At 47.1% G+C, this 22887-nt stretch overlaps 1 protein-coding gene across 4 annotated transcripts; it reads left to right on the top strand.

Moving 5' to 3' along the window:
• Positions 1-579: 579 nt before the first annotated feature.
• PIAS4 (protein inhibitor of activated STAT 4) lies at positions 580-22830 on the top strand. Of its 4 annotated transcripts, none has more exons than XM_075723902.1 (11): positions 580-630; positions 4004-4439; positions 10537-10621; positions 12381-12422; positions 12838-12928; positions 13277-13405; positions 13493-13598; positions 16988-17061; positions 17224-17384; positions 20902-21032; positions 22176-22830. In XM_075723902.1, the coding sequence occupies exons 1-11, from the start codon at positions 604-606 to the stop codon at positions 22379-22381; spliced, it is 1488 nt and encodes a 495-aa protein (XP_075580017.1). In that variant the 5' UTR covers positions 580-603; the 3' UTR covers positions 22382-22830. The 4 variants fall into 4 exon arrangements, with proteins under 4 accessions (XP_075580017.1, XP_075580018.1, XP_075580019.1 ...); XM_075723903.1 differs by having other exon boundaries at positions 17308-17384; XM_075723904.1 differs by lacking the exon at positions 22176-22830 and adding an exon at positions 17643-17725 and having other exon boundaries at positions 20902-20940.
• The last annotated feature ends 57 nt before the right edge of the window (positions 22831-22887 follow it).

Consider the following 22887-nt stretch of genomic DNA (forward strand, 5'->3'; position numbering starts at 1 on the left):
GGGGTGCCGGGGGAGCCCCTTCCCCGCCCTCCCCTCCCGGGCCTGCAGCCCGGGCCAGGGTCCTCTGCCATGGCCCCAGCGCTGCTCTCCTCGGCGCGGAGGGGGAGCAGGGCCCGACCACGCTCCGGGGCGGCGGAGGGGCCGGCACAAGGCAGCGGGCCCTCGGGACAAGCCCAGCGGGCCCCGGGGCTGACCCGGGCCGACACCGGGCGCAGCCAAGCCTGGGGCATCCACCTGCCGCCATTTTGGGGGCACCACACATGGCTCCTGAGGGGGGGGGGGGCGCTGCCACCTGCCCGCCCGCTCTCAATCTCTCGCTCGCTGCGGGGGACGCCTCCAGCCCCACTGCTCCGAGCCGCAGCCCCAAAAGCAGAGACGGCAACAGCCACCACTCCCCCACCCCAGTTGGTGGGGCTCTGCCCCTTTAAGGCGCCCAGGGCCGGGCGGGGCGGGGCCACTGCGCCTGCGCGGCGAGGCCGCGGCCCGCGGGGAGAAGAAGGCGAGCGCGGATTGGGCGGCGCGCGCCCCTCGCGGCCCCACCCCCGCCCCGGGCGTCACGTGACTCGGCGGCGGCTCCCGGCGCGGTGGACGCTGGAGGCCAAGATGGCGGCGGAGCTGGTGGAGGCGAAAGTGAGTGAGCCGTGCCCCCGCCCCGCCGGCGGGGCCCGGGCCGGGCAGGGCCGCGTGTGCTCCCGGCGGGGGGACCGCGGGCGGGCGGGTGGGCGGCACGGCCTCGGCCCTGGCCCCGTCCCCGGCAGTGGGAGCCGGGGGGGCGGTGCCCCGGGACCGCCCCCCCCCCCCCCTTCAATCTTTTTACCTCAGGGGCTGCCCCGCCCCGGCCTCCGGGCCCGGCCGCACCTCCCACCGGACCCCGGGCCTGGCTCGGCCCGGCTCGCAGCCCCGGCGAGCCGCCCGCCCCTGGGCCTGCCCCTGGGCCGCCGGGCCGGGCCCGGCCTCCCCCGCAGTTAATTCCCGGTGATTAATTAGCGCAGGTGGCTTCCCCCGCCGCCCGGCAGAGCTCCGGCCCCTGCTCCCCGGGCCCCTCGCCTCCTCCCCGCGGAGCACCAGGCCGGTCGTGCCCGGTGCCCAGCCGCTCCTCTGCGGCCTGCCCTGGGCTCCCTGCGGCCGGCGGGGTGTGGGTGTGCTCGGCGGCGGCTGGGGCGCGGAGCGGAGCTGTCCAGCCGGGCCCGGCGGGCGGGGGGCTCGGGAGCCCTCGCAGCGGCCCCGGCCCAGCTTTGCCCGTCTCGCCGTGGCCGGGGGGATGGCGGTGGGCTGAGCCGTGCTCGGCGCTGGGGGTGTGGGGGAAGAGCCCCCGGCTCCCCGCGGTGGGGAGGCTTGGGGCGGGCTCTGAGACCCCTCCGCTGTGGGGCGAGGGGAATCGTCTTCACAGCAAACGTGCCTGAAGCTGCGTTGTGCTTCCAAGCTGGATCGTGCACCCTGTCGGGCATTCTGGGGGAAAGGGCCCCCGCTCCGCTGCGGGTTTCTCCTGTTCCCTCTGGGTCCCCGTTCCCTGGCACCTTTCTGGGAGCCGGGACTTCTCCGTGTCCCGCTGTTGGTGCGTGGCAGCGCAGAGAACCGGCTGGCAGCACTTGAGCGGGCTTTATCCAACAGCGGCACGGGGAAGCTGGTGCTGAGGGCGCTTACTGAGCCACGCCAACGGATGGAAAGCATTTAGTGCCTGCAGGATCAGCTCATCAGTGAGGATGCGGCTAGCTGGTTGCAAAAATAAGATTTGGAAGAGGCTTGTTTTAGGAGGCACTACTCTCTCCCTCTGCTGTTGGGCTCCTCTCAGGGTTGTGAGCTGAGCCCAGGACTCCGGAGGAGGAGATGCGCTTCCAAGGCATCATAGTTGCCCTCATAGCGGGTTTTTGACGGGCTCTGTGCCACTCACATGCAAGGCTTCCTCGGGGAGAGGAATAGACTTTAGCGTTAATGATCTCAGTAGTTAATGTGGTCTCTCTACTGCTCATATTATCATGCAGGTCTGAGCCTCAGTGACAGGTTTTCTTTGAAGCTTGTTCTGGTCATCCTTCTGGATCTTAAATCCTTCTAAATATAAACTGCAGAAGACTGTCAGTGCAAACTCGGCTTTACGCACCAACGGTCCCAAGTGACCGGTGGTGTAGGAGCAGTGAGTACAGGAATATCTGCTTGCTGTGCTCCTGTGACTTCCTTGGTACTGCACTGTTGAAGTATTTGTACTGCCTTGACGTATTTATCTTTGCAAATATGCTATTTATCCTCCAAGTGCCTCAGAAAGGACAGTGTGCTCTCCATTTTGGAGAAAACTGAGACACACAAACTAGATTTCTCCAAGATCATACGGGTGGTATCTAGTGAAGCAGTGACATGAATCCAGATCTCTTGAATCCTGACTTTCTGGCAATTAAACATCCTTTCTCCCCTCTTTAGAGTTATCTGCCTTTTTTTCCTCTCATCAAAGGTATTTTGGGACACATCACGACTGCCAAAAATTTTAACTACAGCCAGTGACGTTTGTGTAACATCTTCTGGGCTTCCAGATTAAATGACAGATTTCATGGAGAAAGGAGAAAATAAAATGACATTTTCTCTATAGTCTAATTCCCACACATGCAAAAGTGGTTGTTAAATGTTTCTGGAGTCAGTAGTAGCTTTCTTAATTTAAAAAAAAAAAAAATCCATATCTGTTTTATTCCAGGAAGTACAAGGCTACTATTAACTTCCACAGAAATCTGTCTTTTATGCTTTTTTTTTTTTTTTTTTAAATTTCACAAACAAGAATGGAGTATAGGTTGGGGAAAAAAGACCTGCTGGGTCTCTCCTTCTGTGGTTTTTTTACTGTGGGACAGCTGGGGTTTCTTCTTGAATTCCTGTGTTTTCCACAAACCAGGAAGGATATTGAGTGAATACGTGTGGGTACCTATCAGGTATATTTTCAGGGCAGCTTGAATTTTCAAAAATAATAGACTTGATAAGCTTGTCTTGTGCATCCATAAGGCTGCTTTGTCATGAGAGAGAACTGAAACATCAGTCTGACCAGAGTCTAGCAGTAGTTTTAACAGAAATAATTTCTAGTTCTTAGTCCGATGGAAAGTTGCCGTATAGTTACAGTATGGTCTTTGAATCTGCTGACAGCTACAGACCTTCTGAGTTTCCACAGCGGCAAGATAGTAAATTCTTGAAGACGGAGGTAGTTTTTTTACTGCTTATCAAAACACTGAAATTGATAGTACCAGCGCAGCAGCAAAGGCAGCTGCCAGCTGTGGTCATGGGGGAGTGCTTGGCAAAGCACCCAAATAGAGTTTGGAGGCATTGTTCTCATGGGAACATATTGCTCTCTTTAATAGTCTTTTAATATCTTTCCATAGTCTAAAATGCATGCAATTTTTTTAAAGATCCTGTATATGTAGGAAGGACTCCGGAGGGGTTTTTTTGCCTGTACAGATAATATACAGGTGCACTGAAATACAGTACTAAAGGGTTGGTGACTCCAGTTCACTTACATGTCATCTGCCTTCCAGTTCGCAGTAATTTTCTTCCTTTCCCTTACGCTAATAGCATTTCAGATGAAGTTTTTAATGTAGCTCTCTTACCCAAAGGTGCCTGGGAAGTTTGGATGCTTTGAGCCTCTGTGGTACAACAGTTAATGTGCTCCTTCGCGTGTGGGGCCTGCTGTTGAGATGTTTTCCTTTGTGGTCGCTCTTGCTTCCAGTCAAACTGTCTTGAGGTTGCTTAGCATCTATCACAAATGGTTTTTTGAGTGATTTAATGACTATCGTGTTGTTTCTCTGATTTTGGTGATATTTCAATTGATGGTCTCCTCTGTATTTGCTTTGCTCAAACAAGTACGTAAGAAATGGGATGCTTATCAGGTGAATAACAGCTGGTTTGAACAGGAGGTTTAGTGTCTGTCTTATACGGGATTTTTTTAGTATTTTGGATTCCAGTTATAGAGTATAGTGAGAACTGACACTTTGCATTTTTATAACTGTAAGATCGTTTTTAATTTTTTATCCCCTAGAACATGGTGATGAGTTTCCGAGTCTCAGATCTTCAGATGTTGCTGGGTTTTGTTGGCAGGAGTAAAAGCGGACTTAAACATGAACTAGTCACCAGAGCATTGCAATTGGTCCAATTTGACTGCAGCCCTGAAGTGTTCAAGAAAATTAAGGAGCTTTATGAGACTCGCTATGCCAAGAAGAGCTCTGAAGTCGCGCAGCCTCAGCCGCAGCAGCACCGGTCTCCCGAGGCGCTCTCCATACATTCGTCGTACGACCGCGGGAGCACCGTTGCTCGGACTTCTATCTCCACTACTAATATTGACTATCCTGCACTCTATGGGAAATACCTTAACGGACTGGGAAGGTTGCCGCCCAAAGTTGCGAAGCCTGAAGTTCGACTGGTGAAACTTCCCTTCTATACGACCCTGGATGAACTGTTGAAGCCAACAGAATTAGGTGAGTTTTCAATGTGCTGGTGCGTGTTTGGTGGACTCGGTCTGGCAGAGAAAAGTGAAATGGGTTTAAGCGTCAAAAATGTTTTCAAGGATCTGTAAAGTCGTGTGACAGAGGAGAGACTGATCAATATGGTGGTGGATGCGTTCCTCTTGCCCCTCTCTGAGAGTTCAGAGAAGAATATTTAGATCTGGTTTTTTTCCCCCTTGCCTTAGAACAGGAATGTGGTCACTTTGAGATGTAATTTGAAAGCCCGTCTTGTCTGGCTGTAGCTTTCACATCCTTCATTGGAAATGCTGTTGTGTTGCAAGTTGCAGTCTTTTGCTGTGAATCATAATCTGTCTTCTATCTCGGTAATTTGGCAGTATATTGATGAAAATCTTTCTGTGTTGGTGTTGCGCCTGTGCTAAGCAAGTATGTTGTCATATTCTACACTAACGCTGCTTTTCAGTGCTTAAAATACCTGACCTAAAGCCTCCTATGGATGAAAGAGGGTGGTACACGCACCAAACAGTAGTTCGGACTTTTTTTTTTTTGTGCTTCTCATAATTATTTGCACGTGATGCTGTGTATTTTGAGGAGCAACTAGGAAAACCAGAAGTGCTTTTTCCCCACCCTGGGGCTAGGAGACTGATTTTTTCATTATTTAATTCTGAGAAACAAATTGAGAGTATTGTCACTGATGTTAAATATAACGGTCTTGTAGCGAAGACAGTGTATACAGAGGAGAAGTATCGTTGTAGTCTGCTGAGCTGCAGTGTCTCAAAGTCAACATGGTGATATCAGGCTTCACTACTAAATGAACCTGGAACTTGGGAAGCTGGTCTTTGCTGAAAAAAATGTTTGATGTGCATGTGGATTGGAGGAAGAAAAAAAAGATGAAGTTATGATTGTGCAGGTACAAAAAAAAAAAGGACTTATTCATCAGACTTTATGTAATTTTCATCTTCATTTGGAGGCATTAAATATGTTAATGCTGTGACTATTAAAACAGATGAGGGGTGACTGCCAGTGTAAAGCTAAAATATTTTAAATGCTGTTTGGGGAATGGGTTATTTCAGTCTTAAATGTGGGGTGGCATTTGTTAGTCAGGAACGCAAATGTAGTATTTTGAAGGAAAATGAATTTTCAAAAGGTGGAAGCATCCAGAGAGAGGAGAAGAGCCTGGATATACTTACTGTGATTAACGGATTTTGTTAAAAGTTGACATTAAATCTTCTACATCAGATCAGAAACAAGGTCTCATTAAATTTAGTATCTCACCTCTGTTAGCTGACACCTCCCTCGGGTCAGCTTGTTCCCTAAAGCGTTATTTGACTAATTTTTCCCTCTTGATGAGAGTGTTTTCTGCATGATGGTGGGGGATTGGTGGCGAGTAGCTGGCTATGAACAGATGTTCGGTCTCCATTGTCCCAATCAGCTGTTCAGAACCTAATGAGACCTTCTAGACACTACTTTAATTTTCCCAACCTGATGACCTGCAACTATAATTCCTTCTGCCTGCGCCAATGTGAAAAAGAAGCACTTTTTTCTCTGTAAAACTGGGGTCATTTCAATACCACGTATTTCAGTGCGGCTCCCCATTTGCTACCTGGAACAGCCGGGTGCTGGAATAACTTTGACATTAGAAGTTATGCTTGTATGGGGCTTTGCTTAGTGTGGAAGGATGATAAAACAAAGCACTCTGCAGAAAATGGAGTGTTTTTCCATACGGAAGCTGCACCAGTTCATGCTTGGTTGCTCAGATTTCACATTCTGTGTTTGGACCAAGCATAAGCTCCTTGTCAACCTCAGAAACTTCTAACGTGAAAGTACCTGAATGAGATTTAAGATCTTGGATCCATTCAGAAACACCTTGTAGTTCCCCATTTCCCAAGGCCACAAAAGATACATTTTAAGCATATAGCTGTGGTGGGAGTAGAGGGAGCTTAATTTATGTGTTCCGGACTTCAATTGGAAGCATCTTTATTAATGAAAAGGCTCTCTTGCTTCTTTGAGATGATTGCCTTGAGATCAAAGGTGAGGTGGGCGGTGCCTGATTTGGTCTGTAGGCAAGCAGATTCCCTGAAGAACTGTCAAATTACTATTAGACTTGTAGACAAAGGTGGCTTCAGCTAAAAGCAGATAGATTAGGTCCACTGCGAACCAGCTAATATCTCGTATTTGGTAACTGCACGCACAGTTTCAGTCAATTTAAGTATTGAGTTTAGGATCTGAGTTATCTACATGAAAACAGCTTCTGCCGCAGCTTTCTGGTTTGGTCTGAGGATGTCAACATGAAAGAATTCTTCTAATTTACTGAAATCCCTGCAATTCTCTTGGGTAGATAAGGCTTAAAATTAAGATTGATCAGATAGCTTTTTAGAGGGAATGAATACTAATATCTTTCCTGCGTTGTATTTTAAGTAGCTAGCGAGCGGAGTATTTATGTGAGCTCTGTGGTATCTGAGCACCTCGCTGATAAGTGTACTTATCCTCCGGCACCTTTTTGGGTAAAGCAGTGTGAATACAGTTTTTGACAGGAATAGTGTGCTGTAAGCAATTCTGAATGGTTTTTTTTTTTTATTCCGAATGTTAGCTGTGACAGCCTGTACTTGCTGCAGATACCGAGGCTTCTGGTTTTCTCCTGGAGACGTGCCAAAGGAGATCTTGCGCTGCAGCTGTGGGAGCAGAAGGCCATGTAGGCTGGGAGGTCCTGCCGCTGTCAATGTAAACAGGATTTGTTTGGTTTTGCCCTTTCGATAATACCTGCCTTGCAGTGGTGGCGTTGCTCTTCTGTCGTGTGGAAGCAGTAAAACTGCTGCTCCAGCCCCCTCCTCTGAAGCCAGACATTCAGTCGCCGTAAACAGGGCCACCGATTTTGTGGCAAAGGCAACTGCCTTCCCCGACTGCAGAGCAAACGCTGCTGCGTTGGGCCATCTCCAAGGAATCCCAGCAAAAGCACGCGCTCAAACTGTTGCTATATCCACCTAAACAGACTGTGGTATGCATTAATATGAGTGCTTCCGCCGCTTACAAAAATAAAACATGGTCAACTTGCCCTGTCTCCCCAGGCCCCCACATGAACACAAATGACCTTCAGTCTAGTCAGAGTAGTTCCAATAGCCAAGGAGTTAAAAAAGAAAAAAACCCCAAACCCCGATACATTGTATTGTGCCCTGAGGTGGGCTGTTTTGGAGGTGTAGGGATGGGAATGAGGACTTGCAACAAGCTCTGAAGCCCCACTGAAGCCTCCTGCCAGCAGCTCATCTCTGGCTGATCTACCTTTGGGATCTCCAGCCACGGCAGTGACAATAGAATCTCTCTTTACTGGGGCTATATCATGCCTTTAGCAAGTCTGACCAATAAGTATAATAGTAAGGAATGTTACCTTTTAAAAAAAAAAAAAAAAAAACAAAAACAACAATCCCCTTGGTACAGGGAAACCCTAACACCCTGAAATCAATGTAGTCCTTATTTTGCATGGCATGGTCTGCCAGATCGAGAGCTGCAGATGAGACTGGCTTCTCAGAATGGGAATCCATTGCAATTACATTGGGCTAAAGTCTTGAATATGGTTTGCCAAGTCCTTTTGGGTTTTGGAAGTTTTATGTCTTGACTCATTCTGAGGATTGCTGATCGAGCTCAGTCTTAAAAATTGATTTCCTGCTATTGTCAACTGTTAAAATAAATTGATCCCAGCAGCCGTTTTACAAGTCAAGGAGCCGAGACAGGCATCTGTCCTGGAGAAAGGATGAAACTCAGTTATCTTAAAATATTTAGCTTTAAAAAACTGCATTTTTTTTCCCTGGCTGCTTAGCAAAGAAACAAATAGCTGATTAGGTACCCTAAAAGTGTACGTCCTTGGCTTATTTTCCAGCATTAAGATTTTGAAGGAGAATTGGATTTTTACGCAGGTCTGTCTCAGAGCGTTTTTTCTTCCAGTCTTTTGGGGAAAGTTCTCTTGCACTTTGCTCCAAAGCATCCAGTTCTGATTGCTGTTGGCAACAAGGTACGCACGGATACATCCTGAGTGTGTTTAGCAGAAAACAAAAATCTTCTTGATTTTTTTGTTTGTTTGGTTGGTTTGGTTTTTTTGTTTTCCCTTCAGCTCTTTTTTGTCCAGGTAACATTGGAGTGCTTTGCATGAGTCCCCAGCAGCTTTCTGCGAGTGCAGTTGAGAAGTACCCCTGAATTCTTGTCTGGAGAACGGTCTTTCACAGTGAGAACGAAAGAAAATGGGGAGCATGTGCCGCTGCTGCTCATTTCTCTTACTTCACGTGCAAAGAGGAGAGTTGTTAACTAAGTAGCTGTAGAGAAGCGTAGGCGCCCTACTATTTTTTGTTTTCCTGAAACGGTGGTTGCACAGTCAAACTGTGTAGCCCATCGATAGCCAGTGCCTTGCAGCCAGGGCTGCTGTGCAAACTCGCCATCGTACCCCGTGCATGGTAGCGGTGGTCTTTCAGCCTCAGCCCTGGAGCGGTGCTGGCTTCTGGTGTTGTCAGCAGCTGTTTGGTGTGTCGCAGAAAGGAGCAAATGACCTATTTTGAAATTCAGTAGTGTGCTGGTTTTAATGCTAGAATACTTTGCTGGAGAGGTGGTAGCAAATTTGTTGGATGCTTCACAGGGTTTGACTTCCATCGCTGATGGCGTCCTCGAATGGTGCCAGTCAGTGCTGTGGGCAGCCTGCTTTCAGCAGCCAGGTGCTTTTTTTGTAAAAGAAGAGTGAACGGATAAAAATGCAAAATAAAGCATGAACGACTTCTCAGTTTTCCTAATCAGGTTCGCTTTGTCTTCGTGTAGGTCAACAATCAGGAGGACAGTGTGTCTATAGACAGTTATTTAAGCAATAATATTAAAACAATTTGTTGTTGTTCTTATCATTCATCACTTCCTAAAAATAATAGTCCTTCTGAAATGCTTTACTTCTCGATGGTTGTTTTGGTCAAGAGACATTCGGATGGAAACTGGAATTAAATTTAAAGTCCATAAAGATACCTTAATTTTTTTTTCTTTATTTCTGAAAGGCCTTTTTGCATTTTTGAAGCTGAATTACCAAAGGGAATTGTCTGTAGTCAGTGAGTCAGATTGTCACCACGTCTTCCAAGATCTTAGAGCTGCTTTTATCCTTCCTTCATCTCATCTTATTCATAGGCAGTAAAGCACACTTTTCTACTTCTCAAATTCTGGTATACTGGCTTTGAGTAAACTAGCAATTGAAGTGATAAGAAGAAAAAAAAAATCTAATCCTTGCTAAAAAGAAAAAATAAAAGCTGTTTTATCACTTCCTGTTCTTTGTGTTTATCCTGTGACTTTCACTGGCCCAGGGCCTTGACTTCAGTTGGAAACGTGTACTGACAATAAAAATTAATGTGTTTGAATTTAAAAAAGGTACTAAGCGGAAGTCGTAACGTAAGTTTCCCACGTCTCAAGCTTCATTTTAACCATGTTAAATGCATTTGATCTTAAAATTGTCAATGGATAAAAGGCCACAATTAACGCTGGGTTCTCACTTAAGCGTTTCTGAAAGTGGACTGCTGTAACACCCTACCTGTAAATGCACCCTCAAGGTCATGTGTTTGTAAGTCACGTTTTGTCGCTTACAGCTGGGTTTTGTGATTTTTTTTTTTTTTTAATTATCTAAGCTGATCGTTGTTGTTGTTGTTTCCTTTCTTTTCCAGAATCAGTCCAATCAGTCTGGTGGTTTCATGCTTTCATGTCATGCATAGGTCTCCTCTTCTTCTTTGAGTTCTAGCCTCCACACTGTGACACCACTTATGGTTTGTTCTTATACAAACACATGGTTGTTGGCTCACTGATTATCTGAGGGGAGGAAAAATAAAAAAAAAAAAAAGCAGGTCCAAATCCAGTGTGTACTATTAGTGTGCTAACTAGCAAAACAGGCAAGCAATAAATGAGCAAAGCTGTAATCAACAGTAGATTTACCAAAATGCATGATGATTGGAGTTCTTGTGCAGCTGTATGGGGGGGGGGGGGGGGGGAAACAAGGCTTAGAAGTAAACATTAAAAATGTTTAGAACATAAAAAATCACCTTGTGCTTAGCAATGTAAGAAGAGCTAGATATTATCAGTGTGATGTACAGTCTTTTTTTCTCTTCAGTTCCACAGAATAATGAGAAGCTTCAGGAAAGTCCATGCATTTTTGCATTAACACCAAGACAAGTGGAGTTGATCAGAAATTCCAGGTACTTCTCATTGGATATTAACAGCTCAAGAAAATGAGGCTCTAGAATTCTTCTGTGTTCCCTCTCTGTGGAAGCTTTTGTTCTCTGCAAGGAAACGCAGTTTGTTTGAGGACATTAGCAGACAGGCTACCTTTCATGTAAAGCAAATAGCTTTGGGGGAGGTGGGAGGTACAATTTTACCCATCTAAGTCCCTAAGTTTCACTTCTGCTTCTCTGATCTTGCTTTTGAATAGTGCATTTGGGTGGGAAAAGTGGTATGAAATTGTTGATGACCTAAATTCTCTGTTGAGCTTGTGTTGTGAATATTTGCAGATTTTTCTTTGCATCAGAAGTTCAAAAGCTATCGTGTAATGCTCTTTGCATCTGAAAGCAAGCTTCCTTGTTGTAAAGGATACTATAGTAACTGCGTAAGAAAACATCTTGCACCGATTAGGGTTTACCCTGACCTCTGTTGTGATGCAACTTTTGATTCAAACAATGAAATGCCGAAGAGATGTCAGTGCAGGCAGTAAGGCTTCCTCTTCTGCTGACCTGCTCCCCTCGTCCTTGCTGCTGCAAAAGGGCAATGATGCAGAAGAGGTCCTCCAAAACTAAGCGTAAAACCTTTAAATAGTTCTCTTTAGAGTAAAATCGTACTGTTATCTTAGCGTCAGAGAAAGATGGTGTTTCTTGAACATCCAGTGCTTGATTACTGTTGCGATCCCAGTAGGTCAACAGAAGCAGTGTAGGGGAAGCTGTTTAAAGACTTAACAGAAAGGAAATGATATAGACCACAGAAGCCTTTAAGGGTGATAAAAGACTACACGTGTTGTAGCTGATTCTTGACACTCTTTTCTCCCTATATTCAGATTTGTGAGAAAACTTTCACTGTCAGTAACACAACTTAAATATTTCATAGCAGGGGTTTCAGCGAGAGTCTAGAACGATCACTCAGCACAGGTCCATCTTCTTCCGCTGCTGGCGGGTGGTACCAGATGCATTTCCCCCAGATCTAAAACTGCCACAGCTCCTGTCTGTCAGCTGAACTGAGGTTCCATCCCTTCCACCCCCAAAATCAAAACACTTATACTAAAACACTGACTTGGAATGTCAAACGCTTTCAGAGACAAATCAAGACTAATCTTGAGATCTTATTTATTGCCTTGTGTCCTGTGCAGAAATTGGAGTATGTTTCACACCTGTGTATAAAGACTCCTAATAAAATACCCTTATTCTGGGATATGTTGCTTTCCTGATACCAGTTGAAATCCTGTTATGAATAGCACTACTGAAGTTAGCAGTACTAACAGTTGTTCAGCTGGTGCCATAATACTCTGTTCCTTGGTTTGCATGAACAGCTTTAGCTGAATAATTGAACAAAGAGAGTCTTCAAAGAACACTGTCAGGTAGACCTGACCTTAAAACCTAGTTTTTGTAAATGCTTACAAATCAGCAAAAGGATGCCAGGCAAACTGATCTCTTTTACCCAAAACCTTTACAGTTTTGAAAACCCAGAGAAAGGCTGTAGAACGGTGCATTAGGAAAAAAAAAAAATACAGGACCGCTGATCTTTACAGAGGGAATTGTTCAATTTAAATAAAACTCTGTAAAGTAATTATTTAAAGGTCTGTTAAAAAAAAAAGAACTAAAACTCTTGAGTCTGGCAAAAGTAACAGCTGATTTTGGTTGTTCTGGCATTTTTTTCGTGGTGTTTTTTTGTTTTGTTTTGTTTTTTTCACATAAGTAATCTGAAGCTTCTGTTTCTTCTTTAATTTACTAGGGAGTTGCAACCTGGTGTGAAATCGGTTCAGGTTGTGCTAAGGTATGTCTGAGCATGGGGTTGATTTAACATCAGGTGCAGAACAGGGGAGGAGGGAATGCACTCTACCAAAAGATATTAACTTTCAATGTGGTTTTCATAGCTACAAAGATAACTTACGGTAAATTGTTTGTTCACATGCCTAACGCAAGCACCTTAAACTCTTTCTAATCTCTTCCTACATGTACTGCTTGAGTTAGTGCTGCAGTAGAAAACAGCAGTGTGTCAGATTTTGCTGCCCAGGTATCGAGCCGGCATCCGATTTGGGAGAGCTGAGCGGAATTGGCTTTGCTTTGGCCAGATGAGGGAGCATGGGTTGGTGTGGTGATGGTTGGCTGCTGGTAGCTGTTGATGTGCAGAGAGCTTTGAACATGCAAAACAGCGTGGGGATATTGAGAGACGTGTCGTTTCTTTACAGAATCTGTTACACAGACACTAGTTCTCCTCAGGAGGATCAGTACCCTCCGAACATTGCAGTGAAAGTGAATCATAGTTACTGCTCAGTGCCGGTAAGTCAGCTCAGCCAGGAGGTGTGACATTGCAACTTTGGAAGGACTTGTATAATTTAGAAGGAAATTGGTTTCCTGATGAACGCAGACAAGAAACCAGAGTATAAAAGTGCACAGCTTAGTTTAAAGCTAATTTTCTAATGGATTAGCGATGTTGTTAATAAACTGTTCTTGCAAAAAGACTCAAACCTTTTTACTGTGCGCTTGGTCTGACTGTTCAGCTCCCTTCTACCCCCCCTCCTTGAAAACTGTGGGTGAGTAGAATTTAGTAAAGCTGATGAATAGATGTACCCACGTAGAAGCATCTTGAGTTAAAAAATACATATATATTTAATCTTTCTGCCTTAGGGCTACTATCCATCAAACAAACCTGGAGTGGAACCTAAAAGGCCCTGTCGTCCCATCAACCTCACCCATCTCATGTACTTGTCTGCAGCGACCAATCGCATCACTATTACCTGGGGGAATTACGGGAAGGTACGTGCCAAAGGAAATTGCGCAAGCCTGGACGAAGGAGTGCAAAAGAGCAGCCTCGCTCATTCTTCCCCTTCCTTCTCTCGTTAGAGCTATTCCGTGGGGCTGTACTTAGTGCGGCAGATGACCTCAGCAGAGCTGCTGCAGAGGTTGAAAACCATTGGGATCAAACATCCAGAACTCTGCAAAGCACTTGGTGAGTACGTCTGCTTATGAGGTGGCTCGGGGAGGTCCGCTGTATGCCTGTCAGACTGCAGCATTCCTGATAGCCAGGCTGCCAGAAATATGCTTGGGAACAGCTGCCAAGTTTTATACAGTTTCTTTCCTCCAGTTGTATAAAAGCACTTTTTATTTGAACAGACTTGCGGAGCTGTATGTCAGTCGTGTGAAATTGCCCCAAATCTGTGTGCAAGTGCAGCACTTCTGCAGCGTGTGTTTCTTGTGGCTCTGCAGAAGCTCTGAATCACTTTAGTTGGATTTAGAATTTGTCCCCAGGTCGTATCGTGGTGAGTGCCGCTGAGGGCCAGTGTCGTTCTGACGCGAATGGCTTCATGCCTTCACCTGAGTAATTATGAGCTGACGAACATTACCACAGCACCTCGGCCTTGACCCGCACTATTTCCAAAGGAGATTTCTGGAGCAAGGGATCCTGGTGAAAATGTCCTGCTGCCCCAACCCCCCCGTGAATCCTAGGGGCTGGCAGTGGGATTTCACCACCAGCACTTTCATATGCGTTGAGAGCTTCAGAGAAGAGATGATCCCGAGAGATGCTTATCCTAGACTACTCAGGTAAATCATCATGGTATGAGGCAAATGCAAAACATTATTGCAAATGAGGGGAAATTACCTTTCGAAGGCAGAGTCTGACTTGCAGCTCGTGAGAGTCTGGAGGATTTCCAGTTATTTAATGTTACTGGAGAGAGCATTCTTAATATTTAGTTCTGCATGGGAGAACTAACACCATGGATCGTGATGGTCTTTAAAACGTACTGTTCAGATCATGGACAGCTCTTACCGGGTGTAAGAAACATAATCTTGAAGACAGATTGTAGTTCATAAGGGAGATGATGACTTCAGGCATGTCCGGTCTTCAGATGCCTAATGCACATTGCGGGGGACGCTGCTGCTTCAGCCAAACTTTTGATCTTCGTGTTTAAGTGCAGCATTTCTGCAGCAGATGCTGAACGCCTTCTGTATCTGTGTGCCACACCAAATAGGGCCTGTGGCAGTCTTGATCATATTAGACCACTCTGACGGCCAGCACTTGACATAAGAAATTAAAGTTTCCGTTTGTTAAATATCCACCATTCTCAGAAGCCCAAGGGACTGGCTGTGCTCCCTTTTTTGCTGTTCACCAGAACCTTAAATGAATTGAGCAGAGGCTGACTTTTGAGTTGTCCTAAACTGCAGAGGATCCTCTCATTCTTCTCTGACACTTCTTGAAACCAGGCTCAGCAGTATGTGCTGTTCCCTTTAAAGCGAGCACTTGCAGGATGGCCTCTCAATCTGAGAGTGGCAAGCAGAGGTTCCAAAATCGGCTTTCTTGCCTTTTCCACTCAGTAACAAGTGTGTGCCTCCAGTTCTACTGAGTTAGATAACTAACAGCTTTGGCTGCACTTCGGGGCAGAGATGAGTTGCTTTTGGTGACTTTAAATTTAACCAAATAGGAATGTGGTCTTGTTTCAGTTGCTTTGGCCTGTTACTGCTTGGAAGTTGTTTGGACGTCTGAAACTGGCAAGCGCAAGTAGCTCGTAAACTTTGCTTTTATAGCTCTGGTCTGGTCTGCAAATGATTCCATCTCATGTTCATTGCAATATCCCTCAGTACTCACTAAAGCTACCCTTTGACTTCGGTTGCATCTCCAGGCTGACTCATCTTCCTTTGCATATGCTTCTGTTGACTTTAGTATAGGAACATTGTCTGAAAACAGAGATGCTTACGTATGTGGCTGTGGATCCAAAAGCAGTCTCAAAACAGCTTGATTCTAATGGGGAGGTCCTAGAAAATGCCCATTTCTCCTTCCCGTGAATCATAGTAATTGATGCACAGAGAGTGCTCTTACAAAGAACTTTATGAAAAATTAAGCTTGGATGAAAAGTCTCCTAATGTGAAGAAAATAACACCAAATCTTGTAATCTTGTGGGAATTTCACATCTGAGAAGTCACTCTCTAATTAGAGCTGTGTGTTGCAAAACGGCATGTAGCCTCATTGTCTGGAGACGTCTTGTTATGATCTGAAAAGGTCAAAATAAATGGTTGACTTGCTCCAAAGAAAAATGGTGATGGAAGTGTCAAAGGCCTTTTCAGACAGCAGTGTTAGCAGCAGCTACTCTTTAGGAGTTGTGTAGTAGTTGAAAGCCAATTTTCTGTGTCGATTCCGTGCCTTGATGCAGGACCCGCACGTGCGGGACCTGCGCATCTGCTGCTCTTTTTGATTTGCCTGCAGCTCCTCTGGGTTTTCCTTTCAGGATGCAGCAACAGGGGCAGGATTCTCTATCTCCTTTCCTAATGTCTGGTTCTTTCCGAATATATGCTGGATCGCTGCTTGTGACTGTGTTTTGCATGGCTGCCTTGCTCTTTGAGCTGTCTGCCCTGGTACCTCCGGGTCTGTTTGCGGTTCCTGTGAAACAGTCTGCTGGAATAAATGAGCTGGCCAGCATATAAGCTGAAGAGTTACAGCCCAGTAGCGCTAAGAGGAGGCTTGTTTATTTGATGGGGAAATGATGGGATGTGGTTTCCTATCAGTTTGACTGTTTGCTCACTTCTGGGGGGACTTCCTCTGATTTTCAAGGGACAAGGGGGAGGCAGTTAACCCTGTCCTGATCTCGGAAGGGAATAAAATCCATCGTGCTTATGCTAATGACCAGATAAGCCTAAACTGACTTCGTTCCAGAAGTCTTGCCATGTGCTAGAGCTCTGTCTGTCCACTCTTTCCCTCCCTGAGGGAAGTGCGGGTATTTGGGTGTCTTAGTCCCCTCCGAAGGGGAACAAAGTTAACTCCCAGTTGGTGGCCTTGGTAGAACATTAACATGAAAAAGCGAGTCAGCAGTGTGATTTCCTCTGTGTACCCCAGCTGCCCAGCCTGTAGTTTGTAAATAAGAGGTGGAAGGGTTACTAAGAGAGCATTAACAGTGTAGCTAGCAGTTAGCGTGCAGCCGGTTGCCCTCATCCCAACACCTGAGTCCATCCCGGCTCCTTCCTTTGGTCTGCCTGGATGAGAGGCAGCACGTGCTGTTGGCTGGGAGACCTGGGTCGTTGGGAAGGGGGATCTGTAAGAAAATGTGAGTTTCCTGAGCCAGTCAATACCCCAGCTGGCCCGTAGACGTGAACTGCCTCATCATGCACAAGGGTTTTGGCTGGCCGAGCAGCGTCTCAACTGAGCTCTGCAGGTTCTGCAAGCCTGGTCCAATACAACAGCTTTTTGTCTCTGTCCTCTGTCCCTGACGGGCAGAGGTTGTCATCTGTGGGGAAAATGACTCGTACGCAGCCAAGGGCTGTCAGTGAGCTGCTTGACCTGTGCTACACCTTGTTTCCAAGGTTTAAGTTTGCATCTGTTAAATTTTGTGCTCTCTACTCTTACCACAGTAAAAGAGAAGCTACGCCTGGATCCAGATAGTGAAATTGCCACTACAGGTGTTCGTGTCTCTCTTATCTGTCCGGTAAGTCTTTGCGATATATTTTAGTCCATTTTTTGTCAAGAAATCCTATTCTAGTGCCAGACCAGCTTTGTAAGCTAACAAACCTTTTTGCTGAGGAGGAAAACTGTCTGGCGATAGCTGGGGTGGGTTTTATTGCTGATCATCTGCTCTTTGGTTCAACAGCTAGTGAAGATGCGGCTATCTGTCCCATGCCGGGCGGAGACCTGTGCACATCTGCAGTGCTTTGATGCAGTGTTCTACCTACAGATGAATGAGAAAAAGCCCACATGGATGTGCCCCGTGTGTGACAAACCAGCACCCTATGACCAGCTAATAATTGATGGGTGAGTACATACATGTCTCTGTCCTCAACCCCTTTCTTTTCTCCGCTGGGTGCGGCATCTTGCCTGTTGGTCTGTGCCTCTGATTGAAGTTCACCTTGAAACAAAGTTGGAAGCTTATTCTGCTGGTGCATAATATTCTGACTTAATTGTCTTGGTGTGTTAGAGCAAAGCTTGACTGTTTGTCTGCCATTCTTAATTTTCGGATTACGCTAAAGTGTTTTGAGAATCGAGCGTTTACTGCCTCACTCTTTTCATCAGGCTGATGAACCCGCACAACGAGCCACCTTGGTTGACCGATACCATGCTGCGTGGAATAAACCACTTTATAAGCACCCGATAAGGTGATTTTTTGATAGGAAACATCCTCCTGTTTTCTTGTTGGTGTGAGGTGCTCATCAGCTCACAACCAATTCTTGGCACGCTGTAAATTTGATTGGGGGATCTTCTCTGCCAGCTATTAAACCAAACGTCGTGCAACGTATAGCCCCCAAGACAGAGGTGCAAATGCAGTATTTGGAGAGGTTTTTGTTCCGGTACAATTTCTGTGGCTGTTATGAATATGTTGGTGTCAGGGGTGGGAAGGATGCCTCGGTAGGGACTATTTCTGTGTTTTGCATGCCAAGGGTGGGGGGTGGGGAAAGCAGGAGGTTCAAACCCACTGGAAGGACAGAATTAAAATGCTTTGGATATACTGTCCAGGCTGGAGGTTTTGTGAGTCTGCCCGGGTCCCCTGGGCTTCCCGCCCGGGTTCCTCTGGGGGCACCCAGTGGGGGTCTGTCCCTGCCGGCAGGCTGAGCCTGCGCAACAAGGCCGTGGGGTGCTCCGGGGGCTCCTTGCTGGGGGTCTCTGGCCCCCTTGGAGTGGGAGGGGACACCAGAGCACTTGTCAGGCAAATGGGGTACGCTTGGAGGGAACCGGCTCTTGGTACAGCACTTTTGGAGTGGGTTTGTGAAGGGCAGACCGTGAAGTTTTGCCCCAGCCATGCATTCAGGTCTGGCTGCCATCCTGGGGCTGCTGCCTGCCCCGCAGTGGGCCAGAAGGCCGGAGCCACGCCAGCATCCCCATTCTCAGTGTTCCCAGCAAGGCAGCCCTTGTCTTTTCTGCACGAGGGATGTTCTCTTTCTACTGTCTCATTCTGAACATGGCATAGGTGGGAGTAGTGCTGTAAAAGCACAGGAGGGAATTAAAGCAAAGTAAATTCCAAACAGCACTTGGAAAAGGGTGAGGCAAGAAATGCACGCCCCGAGCCCTGCCAAGAGTTCTCCGGCCATGAATTGGGGAAAGGTTGCTTTAGACTTGGCATTCAACTTGTCATCCGGTTTTCAGTTCGTATGGGAATCGTGTTTCCCATATCTCTGGACTGGAGTTCGTTTGCTCTGTCTCTTTACCAAAGAGAAGAGCAGAGGCCTCGCCATAAGCTAGGAGAGCTGGAGTGCTGCAGTTCAGTGGTACAAGAACACTTTGGAGGTGAAGCTCGTGTGTCTGAGTGAGGTTTGATACTGGAAAGCTTAAAAATGTAGCTGTGTGCCAAGAGGATTACTCTAAAAAAACCAGGAGATCTCCCTCTCCTCGTTGCAGACCTGGCAGACGGAGTCCTATATGCAAAGTGCAGAACGAGCTCGGCTGACAGCAGGGGCCACCTGAGGCAAGCCAGAAAGCTGGCAACAATGCTTGTCAGCTCCAGAAATATGGGTTCCAGAGGCTATCTCTAGAGAAGAGCGCAATAAATTGCCTGGCTCTTTTCCAGGAGTAAAGGAAAGAACAAGGAATGAATTAATGCAAACATCAATCTCCACCCACCCCCAAAGATGAAGCTTTGTTGCCTCAAAATGCAGAGAGCCTGTTTTATGGGCTGGGACCACTGGCATCCGTAGTGGTACTAGCCAAGCTGAGAGCAGCCCTGAGGACTGGTGGAGCAAGATGCATGGTTCTTGGCTTCTGGAAAATGATCTCCACCCTCGTGGCTTGTATAATTGGCCTCTAACGCGGATTCCCTCAAAAGTAGGGAGCGTTTAGAGAGAAATTGTTCAGGTGCATCCTGCTCCCTTGGCACATGAGGCAGGGAAGCAAGCAAACGAGTCTCTGCCTGGGTGGTATATTCCCGGGGCCAGGCTGATAATATTCTGAGCATTGCTGTGTTTGTCGGTACTGATTTGATCCAGGAGTTGTGGCTTTTTAGGCAGTCTGAAGCAGCCTAGGCATAGATAACCTGTTTGCTTTGTCCTCTGGCCAACACCGACAGGAAAATCCAGTTCCTTTGAGATCTCTAACAAGGCTGCTGAGACTGAAGGGGAGGGTACGAGGGGTTGGATTGTGGAACGTCCACAGGCCGCCAATGCATCTGTCCCTCCCGGACGAGGAGGAGGAGGAGGAGGTCGTCACTGGTGAAGGCTCAGCAGATTTCTTTGTCCCTGCTCTGTGGTGCTCAAGAGTGGGTTTCAGTGCAAGCTCTGTTGGATGAAGGTAGTCTTCAGACCTCCCTGAAAGTAAGCTAGAGGGAACCTGGCAGTCACAGCTGGATGTTGTTAGTCAAAAAAGGGGCGTAGGCTCCTGAGGAGGTAGGTGGTTGGTTGAGTCTAAGATCCTCTGGGCCTTGTCAGCTCTTTTGGAATTGCAGCCTTGGTGGTTGCTCTGCTGGATGACAGGGCTGTCTGTGGAAATGCATTTCCTACTTGAGCTGGGAGAAAGCAGAAACTAGTGTGCCACAAATGGTTTTCTTGAGCTTGTAAGATTTTGCTGTTAGCTCTCCTTTATACTGAAGGGAAATGCTCAAGTCCAGGAGTGAATAAGCCCTTGCAGAACAGTGGTTCCAGTAGTGTGTCCAAATAAACATCCCAGGCAAATGGTGGGACATCAGGATAAAGCGAGTACCCGGTTTCTGTGGCACAGCGAGCCAGAGGAAGGGGCTCATTCTGCTTAGTGTCTCTGCGGTGCAAGATGGTTGACATGGAGGTGTCTATGCTGGGTGTATTTTCAGTGGTAAACATGGTGTTTTTTCTGTTGCAGGAGGCTGCATATATTGTTTTGGTGGCTGCTGTGGAGGCTTTGGGAAATAAAAATAGGAAGGAAGTGAAGTGCTGCTTGTTGGATGGCTTATTTCCTTATGTCATAGGATATTTTGTCTTTTGCTGGTGTGAATGTACCTGCACCGGCCCTGACACCGCTCTAGATGTGGCATCAGACGTCTGTCTGGAAGCGGTACCACAGACTTGGGAAACTGGGTGAAGAGGCAAGGCTGTCTTCTAATTGCACATAATTAAAATGTTAGTTCATGGTTTAGGTACGTTGTCAGAAAGGACTGGGATGGTTTGCACTGTCAGAACCTGTACTTCTTTTATGGGAAATAAAACAAGCCCTTGACTGCGAGGGCTATCTGGTTGGTGGCCTTCTGCTAACGCCAAATTTCTGTTAAATGTAGGGTTGCTTAAGGTGAAGTTCCAGGTTGGTGGCCCATCACTAAATGCATTCTGCTGATTGCCTCGAGCTTAATAAGATGGCATCTTTTCCTCCTGTCCAGGCTCCTGTCAAAGATCCTGACAGAATGTGAAGATGCGGATGAAATAGAGTATCTGGTGGATGGCTCCTGGTGTCCCATCAGAGCTGAGAAGGAGCGGAGCTGCAGCCCTCAGTGTCCGATATTAGTTCTAGGTGAGTATCTCTGGGGCTAGAGACTTTAAATTACTGTAGGAAATGTGCACAAATTGCAAAACTAGAGTTCCGCAGTTGGCTTGGGAACAGCTGTGTGATACCTTCACATGAGTTTGGCTCTTGGAGAGCTTCCTCTGGATAGCCCCTTCGTTTTCAGCCTCTCCAGAAATGAACAGCATCACCAGGGCGCATCGCATCCCTGCGTAGGAGGGCCCAGCCCAAACGGGGTTATTCAGCAAAGCTGGGTTGTTGCCGGTACGGCACTGAACAAGTTAATTGGTTTAGTGGTGGACTTGGTAGTGTTAAGTTAATGGTTGGACTGGATGATCTTACAGGTCTTTTCCAACCTAAACAGTTCTATGATTCTGTGATTCTAAGTTTGTTGGTATATGCACCCCTGAAATATCATTGACAAGACCAGCCCGGAACAGCGCTGTACTTCTTTTGTGGGAAAAGAGGATTTTGACTTGAAGGGCTGTGTTTTGAGCAGCCCGCGCGAGGCCGGGCCCTCTGGCAGTGGTGATGTCTACCGTCGGGGTTGGCGGTGTTGCTGTGTAGCTTCTTGCATCGGCTGAGCCGGTTCCCAGTTCTCAGGCAGACGCTTTCCAAGCGGGAGGTGCAGGTGCCATCGGACACTATAGCAAGTTCTGACCCTAAAGAGACCATCAGGTTTGTGGCAGTGGCTCTTTCTTTAGGTGGCTGCTGGAATGGAGTTTGTTTCATGCACACCTTTCTTTGCTTAAACTTGTCATTATCATAGAATCATCGAATCGTTTCAGTTGGAAAAGACCTTTAAGATCATCCAGTCCAACCATAACCTACCATTACCAAGTCCACCACTAACAAAGCATTTCTTTGCCGAGAGGGTGGTCAGACGCTGGAACAGGCTTCCTGGAGAGGCGGTCGGTGCCCCACGCCTGTCAGTGTTTCAGACATTTGGACAGCGCCCTTAAGAACACGCTGTAGCTCCTGGTCAGCCCTGAGGTGGGCAGGCAGCTGGTCTAGAAGGTCGTGGATCCCTTCCAGCTGAGATATTTTATTCTTAGTACCACACAGCCATGAGAGACCGAGGGTATCGGGGCAGCCCCTCAACTGGGCGTGAAGTGTCGTAATTAATCCTCTCTCTTCCCCCACCTCCTTCAGGTTCTTCAGATGTAAACGGGCTGTTGCCCACCCCTAACGCTAACGGTGAGAACGGCAAGGCCGCTGCTGATGTTGTGGATTTAACACTGGACAGCTCATCATCGGAGGAAGAGGAGGAGGAAGATGAAGAAGAAGATGACGATGATGAGGGACCCCAACCAAAACGACGCTGCTCTTATGAGAAAGGTTTAGTTTCTGCCTGCTGACTGCGGAAGCAGCTCTGAATCTCAGAATGGACAGACTTGAATACTCTGGTGCTTATTAAACTGGAGGAGGGGGAGGATGTCCTCTCCCACCTGATCTCCTTTGACTTTCCTATTCCAAATTAATCATTAAAACAAGAGAGGAAGAAAAACAAACAAACCACAAAACGCAAATGAAAAACAAACCATTGAGCTGCTTCTTGGTTGGAAAACTCCCCCACTCAAAGCCTGACCCTGAACTGGAGTCTGAAGTAAGGAAAGTGTCTTAAGCCAGGCAGTCAGAACCCACAGCTCGCTGGTCTCTGCTGCCCTTCGCCAGGACGGTTTGAATCGGTGGAGTTCACCCGCAGATCTACAGGACATCTAACTCCCGTGCATCTCCAAAGCTGTGTGCATTTTTATTGTCTTGTTAAATAACCATTCCTTAATTAATCTAAAGTTTTTGCTGGACGTGTGAGTCCGGGGCGGGGAGGGGGGGGAGCAGGCACTGGGACAGGAGAGGGGTGGGG

The sequence above is a fragment of the Pelecanus crispus genome, chromosome 20 (genome assembly GCF_030463565.1).
Source record: "Pelecanus crispus isolate bPelCri1 chromosome 20, bPelCri1.pri, whole genome shotgun sequence".
Lineage (NCBI taxonomy): Eukaryota > Metazoa > Chordata > Aves > Pelecaniformes > Pelecanidae > Pelecanus > Pelecanus crispus.

What these genes read in the sequence shown, in the direction of transcription:
- PIAS4 (XM_075723902.1), top strand. Translation starts at nt 604, where the DNA reads ATGGCGGCGGAGCTGGTGGAGGCGAAA. An exon ending in GTTGAAGCCAACAGAATTAG is followed by an intron (nt 4,440 to 10,536) that starts GTGAGTTTTCAA and finishes TTTTCTCTTCAG; the next exon opens with TTCCACAGAATAATGAGAAG. An exon ending in GTGTCCGATATTAGTTCTAG is followed by an intron (nt 21,033 to 22,175) that starts GTGAGTATCTCT and finishes CACCTCCTTCAG; the next exon opens with GTTCTTCAGATGTAAACGGG.